Genomic DNA, 8,425 nt, shown 5'->3' on the forward strand with positions numbered 1-8,425 from the left:
TATTGATTTTGCACAACAGCATAAATTCTAAAAAAGACAAGAGTAATTTAAAGCATGAAATGCTATGCGTGACTGCTATGAGTATTAAGCAGCTGAGGGGCAGTTCAGGAGCGTTTGCCGGCAGCCCTGTATTTGCTTAACCATCTTGGCGCCAGCTTTAGCAAACACGAGCGAAGCAGTTAGTGCTCGTGGTTGGGCACGTGGTAGCCAAGGTGGCTCCCAAAAGGGAACTGGGCAAAGAAGGCTCTGGCCATTTCTTCGATCCTGTTGTAGGCTCCCAGGGTCCGGAAATATTCCACATAGGACCAGAAATCGTTGGATGAGAAGGGCCAGTAGGGCAGGGCTACAGATCCCTGGTGGAGATCTAAAATTAAAAATAAATAAATAAATAAATAAATAAATAAAATGCAGATTATGATAATATAAGGAACTCCTGTTGAAAGCTTGGGCTTGGGAGCCAACATGGTTGGGATCCTACGTCCCCTTGGGGGACTGGCGGGCTCCTCTGGCAGGAGAGAGGCAGGCAGAGCCATTGAGCCCTCTGCACCCTGCTCCGCAGAAGGTGGCTGTTCACCTGATGGAGCCAGTGCCCTCTGCTCCAGCTGCACCAGGAACGATGGAATGGGACAAGACAGAGAGCAGGAATGAAGGGACACCATCGGTACTTGGGACAATTCAAGAATTCCCTGGGCTGCTTTAATTTCTAGAAGGCAAATGGGTATTTAAAAGCAAGAAGCAATTGCAATTTAAAGCAATATTTCTCCATTCCTCCTCCACGCCATTTTCTCTGCCCAATATAAAAATATAAGGAATAAGGCGCCATCATCTACGCTGTGCCCCTGCATCTGCCTGCTGTGCCAGGGGAAAGAGCCGGGCAGTTGTTTCCGCACCATCTAAGCAAAGGCAGCCCGGCTGAGTACCGCAGAAGCCAGAGGTGCAGCATCCACCCTGGGCTCCCAGGGACTGGGGTCTGTGCTGCCCCGGCATTGCCTGGGACCGCAGAGTCCTGCCCCTTCTCAGAGGGCCGTAGGAAACAGGCTAAGGAAATGGAGAGGAAAGGCTTTGCCACTTGGAAGACAGACACATTTGTGCCTGCTCTAGGAGTACCTGAGACAATGTGAGATACTCATTGAAACAAGATTTCTAATTCATCAGGAAAACAAAAGCAATTCTGAAAATGCAGGAGCTGGCCACCCTTGGGCCCAAATCTGGGCAAACGCAGAAGCATATATAAAATGTAAACACTTCCTGAGACCACATAGTTACAGATGTCTTTTTGAGCAGCAAAGCTAAACCCAGTATTTTGATTTCATTTAAAGCCCATTTAAATAAATGGGAGCCATTCCACTCACCAGGCTCAGCTTGGGACCAGGGTCTTTAGCGGCAATTAAGAGCCTTCAACAATCCTATTGTCAGACCTTAATTTTACGGAGTAAAGTTTGCAGTGCACAGGCACAGATGGCATATAACAAATCAAATGAACCAGCCAAATGCTGTCTGCAGAGGAGAATTCACTGTTTATACCAGCTGACCTTAGATTCACTTTGCAGTCTGCTGCTTGGCCCAGTGTGAAAGAAAACCATAATTGTTGGTAATGAGAGCAACAGGATACTGCCTGAACAAGGTTTTGTTTTTAGATTGACACGCGCTGACTGTCTAAGAGGTTGCCGCAGAAATATTTGCTGTGCATGTATACAATAGCGCCCTTAAACTTGTGAAAACACAGATGATGCATTCAAAAGATTTTAGAGCCGTAAGGAAATACAATGGTGCATAGGGAAAAACGTTTTGAATTAAAAGTAATCATATTAACCCTTATTCCATATATATATTTCTGCTTTCCATATCTGTTCTAATACTCTCCCTGCATATTTGTATCTGTGCACTCAGGATGCTGCTGGCTATCCTGCTGGTTATACTAACCGAGATATATACCAGCAATAGCAGTACCTTGTTATTGCAGATACTTCTATGCAAATTCGTTTTCAGAAAGAATTCTGTCTGAAAACACCAAAGAGAGGTTAACTAATATAATCATCGGTAAGCCTGTGTAAACATCATTAGGATGTTGAGGGTTTTTTTTAATCAAAGGCGAACACTAATCCAATGGGCTAATCACGCAAAGTGACACGAACCACGGGGTAGCTGTGCTAAGGGATTTATTCCAACATTTCTTTAATTGGATTTGTGGCCATTTGTAAATTTTAAGCTTTTTGTCGTGGAAGTCCGTATTTCTTGCCAATAATTAGACACACATATAGTATTACTGTTCAGGACAGACAAAATTCTCAGATGTCTAATATGTTTATAAGCCTGGTGCTTTCCAGTTACAATTTTGTACAACAGAATTAGTGACTTGACCATAAGCCCTTTTCGTTTTAAGACTGCGAGTATATTAGCTCTGTTCTTAGACAGTAATATGTCAGCTTTTAATACATTTTAAAGAAATTTCTAAAAATGCACTCTTCTTTCTCCACCAGAACTAGATGAAAGCGCTTCCACAGCCCACTGAGGTTAGTAAGCGTTCCTGCCAAAATTGCTGCAGGTCTGGGAGTTACAAATGACTCTTCTAATTGTTAGTGATACAAAGGAAAGAAGAACATTAAGAATTACCATCTCCATCCTGGACTGATCGGGCATCTGTAGATAAAGAGGAAACTCATCAGTACCAGCTCCTGCACAGAAGGACTTTCTGTTAATAAAAGGTTTGCTGTTTAGCCAGAAGCTGACAAGTTCTTTAATACAGACGTAGGACCCTCTGTACAGCCAAATGGTTTTTATTTCTTGAACAGCTGAATAAGGAATTCCCTGTTTGCAGTCACTCAGTGCTACAAATCAAATACTCTTAACTAACAGCCAGACCAGTTGTGGTTAATACGAGTGATATCTGATACTAAATAAAAGATGCTGTATTAGTAACAAAATATTTCTGGCTGCTTGAAAAAATAAACGAGAATAAATTCAGCAGTAATCTTACCTGTTAGGATGTTCATCAGCATACAGAAGAAAAGTAAGCAAATAAATGTCATCTTTTCTGCAAGATACTGCTCGTGCTTCTGAAAAATAATCTGTACAGCTGGGGATTATTACAAGAGATTAATAACTATGCAAAGTCTATTATTTCTTCTTTTATTAGACAAATATGTTCCAAAACAGATTCTAATGATTAATTTAGGCATAACAAAGTCCAATTACATTTCCTTACAGTTTCCGAACTGTAGCACAGAGTATTAGAAGAACCACAGTCCTGAAGTGTGTACTGATATTTTATTTTTAGGTGTCATAAATCCAAAGGCTCCTCTGAACTGACATGAAATTAAGTGTCTTTGGAAATGTTTTATTTTGTGGTTAATTTAATTTCACTTTAGAAATTACCTCCCCCTCTCCCCTTTTCTTCTTCTTGCAGTAGTAAAGGTCTGTAGCTCCAAGTCAGCTACAAAATTCCGAAAGGATTTCTTTTGCCGTAAAATAGCAGCGCTGTTTAAGGAAGGGTGGGGGGAAATGGAGATAAACGTCACCGAGTTACTCCACCAATCTGATTTTGTTGCCTTCATGTAGAGGTTTTTTAACTGCTCTCATTTACATTATATTTCAACACTGTCCATGGAAGAGACAGTGGACAGTTTCAGAGAGGAATCAGGAACTTTGGCAATAACACTTCTGTATTTTGAAGACAGAGGGAGAAAATCCAGAAGCAAATTCAGCGATTATTACCTTTGCTGCCCTCCTGATTTTCTTTTTTTCCACCCCTTCAGAAAAATAGATTTTAAGAAATATTATTTGAGCAAATTGCTAAAAGGATATTTTAGCAATTTAGTTCCCTCTCCAGCTGAGTCACAAAACCCACAAACACTTGACAGTGATTTATATTCTTACTTGGGATCCTTAAAATCTAGATCTTAAAGTGTACATAGGCACCAAGTGCCCACTGAAATCAATTGGTTTACATTAAGCAGAGAGGTAGGTCCCCAATGACCTCAGCCATGGTGACGGTTCAGGTACTGCAGCCCTCAAAGAGGGTCGATAAGGTGCACTGAAATGCACTTTCCCATTTTGCTGATTTCCCGGAAAGATTCCTCTCCCAATGCCAAGCAGGTGCTTTGGGCTCCAGTCTGTGCAGGATGCTGAATGGACCCAGCTCTTCGAGAAGCCTGGAGGGGAGACGCAGTTTGGAGAATATTCAATCAACGTGTACACCTTGATTGATTTTCTTTTAGCACAAAACTCCTGGTGGCAGCAGGTGTGGTCAGGGACTAAGGTGGAGCAGAAATTGCTGTGCGATTCATAGGGTGATGTGGAGATTTCCATGCTCCTAGAAGATGCGGCCATTCAGGTCGTGTTGCCAAACCTGGCAGCCGTTTCCAGATGGCTCCACTCTGGAAAGGAGCTACTGAAATGCCAGTGCAGAGCTCGCTGCTCACGTTCACGCTGCGATGATCTGATCGAATGGTTGCTGATCCGATCTGCTCCCTCTTGGCTGGGAGTTTTCACCTTTATGGTCTACAAAATCATTTATCTGTCTATCCCGATTCTAAACACCTGCATTTCCCAGCTGCGTGTGTAGGTCCTGACGTTGGCGCCTTTGCTCTACCACGTCTACTTGTCTGCCACAGGAGTATCACACAGGGAAAGTGCGCACTCACACGAAGTCCTGGAGCAGAGAGACCCAAGCGAGTGGCCTTGCAGGAGGCCCCAGCTTTGCTGGAGTTTATTCCTATCTACACGCAGAGTTAGATAGTCCTGCCAAGAATTAATTAAAGATGTTCTGAGCAAGGAGAAAGAGAGTGCTTTGTAGCACACCAAGCTGTGCCAACTCTTGTGGAGGCTGAAAAGAAAAATATTATGAAACAGAACCTATTCCATCTTTGAAAGGCTTTAATCCTCCTGTTTAATATTTCCTAGGCCTGCAGGAGGGGTCCTGCATCAGTCACATACCGCCAAGCACCTCTGCCTGCTCGCCTGGGCTGCGGCAGCTGTGGGTGGGGGGAGGCCCTTCCCTTGCTCGGTGGAGTCCTTTGGTGCAGCCTTGCGCTCGGGTCCGCCCGCCAGCGCTGCCTGCAAAGCCAAACAGCAGCTTCCCTTTCACTGCCTCATCTGTATATCCTATTCAAATAAACTATGAGAAGCACCGACATATGCCAATACAGACACAAAATGGTCATTAGCTATAATTAAATAATTAGCATAAAGCTACTTCTGTGCACATCCATCAGTTGCTTTTTGTTTTGGCAGTCGATAAGGGAGGTGTAGTTCCAAGTGGGAGGTGAGATAACACGTTTTGGATAATGACAAAGGAGAATAGTTATGTTCCTGACCACAGCTACATCCTGCAGCTCTCCCCTCGAGGAATTAACGGTGCTGTAGGAGGATGGCAAAGCCATGGAGGTTACCAGGTTCAGGGTCACTCAGGTCACAACATGCTCTGCTACAACACTGGACTATCTTAGGAGGGTTCATATAACTATTGAGGCTCATGCTGACATACAACTTTACACCTCCCTCCTTTATAGTTTCTTATTCTGTCTTTTGAAGCTTGGAGTTACCCACTTCCAGAGCTAGGCGGATCACAGGTCTGATATTGTGTGAGTCTTCTAACAACTACAGGCTTTCAATTTAACTCAATCGAAGTTTTCCATTTGCTAGCACACAGATTGGAGATGGAAATAAATTCTCAGGGTTTCCATGCTAAAGAAGGTCTAGGAAATTATAAAAGGATGAGAATTAGCATTTAAAACAGTTGTATCGGGGTATACAGCCAAGAGATAGTTGTTTAAAATGTTAATTTTAATCCCTTTTCTGTCAAGGCTTCTGTTGCTGTACTTGACTACTTCCCCCCACAGGGTCTGTCTGTTTTAAACACAATGTTGGACTAGAGAAGAACTGATGAGTTCTCCTCAGTTGCTCGAGGGACTGTGCATGGTGGGTTCAGCGTGCCACATCTTCCGGGGCCAACCAGAAAGCACACTGTGCACTGACTTGAAGCACGTGCAATGTGCTGCAAGTACGTTCATTCCGTCTCCTTTCTTTTCGCTCTAGGACTCCTTTCCTTTTTTCAGACTCTACGCAGAAGGCAATTGAAATAGCAGTACTTGATGCCCAGCGCAAGTGCTGATATGGATCAGCTAGCAGAGCCCTCCACTAACAGTTGCCACCCTGCAGGCTTCTTCACTGCTGAGCAGTAATTAGAGATGCTGTGGTGCCCACAAATGCAAATCTGGCTCAGCAGCAACCACATTTCAGTAGATATGATAGCACTTAACAGGGCAGCTGCTGAAAGAATCCAATGTTTTAATTTCTACTCCTTTTGGAAAGAAATTCACTGTTTTACTCTTTTTCAGAAAGACTCATTAGCTCAAAACACTTACTTTTGCTGGCAGCAAGTTCTTCAGGTACCTTATTCTAAAGTTTGCATGAAGTTTTATAAATAAGGCCACTGACTCATAAAAGCTTTGCTACATTATAGAAGGGGCTGATGGTAATGAGCTTATCCCATCCACCTGTCCCAGGAGGATCCAATCAATATGCACTTTCTGTAGATGGCTCTCAAAGCCAGAAAATCCCACATACATCAGTCAGCTCTGTCAGAGACAGAAATCAATTGGAGCATAGAGGACGTTCCCTTGGGAATAGGGGAATGCAGTTTGGGCAGCGCAGTTGTTTGTATGACTTGCTCCCTGATGGGGGCCAGTCTTGGAGCTGCCAGCCCTGCAAACCTGCCTTCGCATGGGCCCACTGCTAATGGGCTGTTTTATGCAGAGCCAGCCCCTGTGGAGCAATTCAGCTCTCCTTGTTGAGTAACTAGAAACAAAGATGAAGGAATACAAAAAAGCAAGTTTATGGATGCCTTTTTTTTTTTTCTCAGTAGCTATATTAAACTGTTATTACACACACAAACAAATTTCTATAATCCTCCAGGCACTGAAAAAAACTGTACATTGTTTTAAACAGAATATTTCCTATTTAATCAATAGGCAAAAGCACATGCATGCAAAGCTCTGTAAGAACTTATTTAAAAACTAAACGGCACTTATAGCTGCATCTGAAGTGCTTTGCTCTTGGGTTGAGCAGACAAAATGTTCTCTGTAGGGCTGCAACACTTAAGCACATCAGAAACAGCCAACAGCAGTGATATGTAGGCCATCCCTAGGAAAGACAAATGTTTGATTATTTCCTCCAGCAATTGGGTCCAAATAGTATGGGTCAAAAGGAGATTCATGTGACTAGAATATGCTTTGCTGAGACAGGTGTGAATTGCCCTAGATCTTTCAGGCATCCACAGCTTCATTTTCTTTCATTTAAGCTCTGCTTTGTCTTTTGTGACTACAGAAGCTCCAAAATTTTCTGATGATGCTGGGTTGCCCAAGATAGTAAGAGCCCAGTGCAAACAAGGAAGAATCAGGTGAGGACCTCACAGTACCACACAGCTGAACAACAAAAAGGCCAATATAAGTAAATGTAAAATGAGGTACCTGGGTATATATCTCCAGCTTTAAAGGGCCATGGTATCTGACCATTCCCACTTAGAAGCTAGATTTGGGGCTACAAGAGATGGTTCTAGTAAAATGTTCAATGGTCAGTCACAGACGAAAAAGCAAATCAAATAGGAAGAGAGGAAAACACAAGGCATCACTATGCCATTGTGCCACAGTTGCTCCCATTTTGGATATTGCATGCATTTTTGGTTTCACCATCACAGAAGGATATGATTGAACAAGAAAAGACACAATGAAGGGGGTGAGGGGAGTTCACAGTCAAGGACCAGATAAAGCAGACTGGGACTCTTCAGGCCAGCAAAGGGGTGAAGAAACCTTTATTTCTACCAAGAAACATCAAATTAGTCTGGCAGTGGCTTGTTCAAAGAAAAAGGTAGCAGGCTTTGGTACAGTTAAGCTGTGGCATGTCTTGTCATAATGTATTATCATCAATTACACAGTGTCCTGGCTGAGGGTGTCTGAGCCTGGCCTGGGAGCCGAGCATGACCAAGCACTTTTGCTCCGTGTCTTATTCTCTTCAGGCATCCTCTGCTGCTGGGCCAGGTAAGCCCCCAGGCTGAGCCAGTCTGTTTTACCGAAATATTGCATATTTCCAGTTCTTGTGAACAGACATTTTTCCTGCCAGCAACTGGTTTGATCATCCTGATTATAATAGTCCCTGGAGGCAATTGAAGATAGACACAGCAGATGGATTTGGATAGTTACAAAACAATTAACAGAATAACTGTAGTGCAATTAGAGATAGCCAAGTTAAAATGAACCACTTTCACATGTACTAGAGCTAACTGTCAAGGCGAAGGTCAGATTTACAACCCATAGAGTTAAGGAATAGCTCTACACTTAAATAAATCAGGCTTGAGAGCAAACAAGTATATCTGTCCACACTTATTTCAACTTATCATTTTAGCCTCTATCTGAAGAAAGGTTATATT

At 43.0% G+C, this 8,425-nt stretch overlaps 1 protein-coding gene across 2 annotated transcripts; it reads right to left on the reverse strand.

Annotated features, from left to right (window-relative positions):
- Window positions 1-63: 63 nt before the first annotated feature.
- Window positions 64-3,428, reverse strand: OTOS (otospiralin). 2 transcript variants are annotated; one of them, XM_082318972.1, is made up of 4 exons: window positions 3,376-3,428; window positions 2,978-3,076; window positions 2,614-2,640; window positions 64-364 (listed from the first exon to the last, which is right to left on the reverse strand). In XM_082318972.1, the coding sequence occupies exons 2-4, from the start codon at window positions 3,027-3,029 to the stop codon at window positions 180-182; spliced, it is 264 nt and encodes an 87-aa protein (XP_082175098.1). In that variant the 5' UTR covers window positions 3,030-3,076; window positions 3,376-3,428; the 3' UTR covers window positions 64-179. The 2 variants fall into 2 exon arrangements, with proteins under 2 accessions (XP_082175098.1, XP_082175097.1); XM_082318971.1 differs by having other exon boundaries at window positions 2,978-3,068; window positions 3,376-3,423.
- Window positions 3,429-8,425: the final 4,997 nt, after the last annotated feature.

The sequence above is a fragment of the Platalea leucorodia genome (genome assembly GCF_965183815.1).
Source record: "Platalea leucorodia genome assembly, chromosome: 8".
Lineage (NCBI taxonomy): Eukaryota > Metazoa > Chordata > Aves > Pelecaniformes > Threskiornithidae > Platalea > Platalea leucorodia.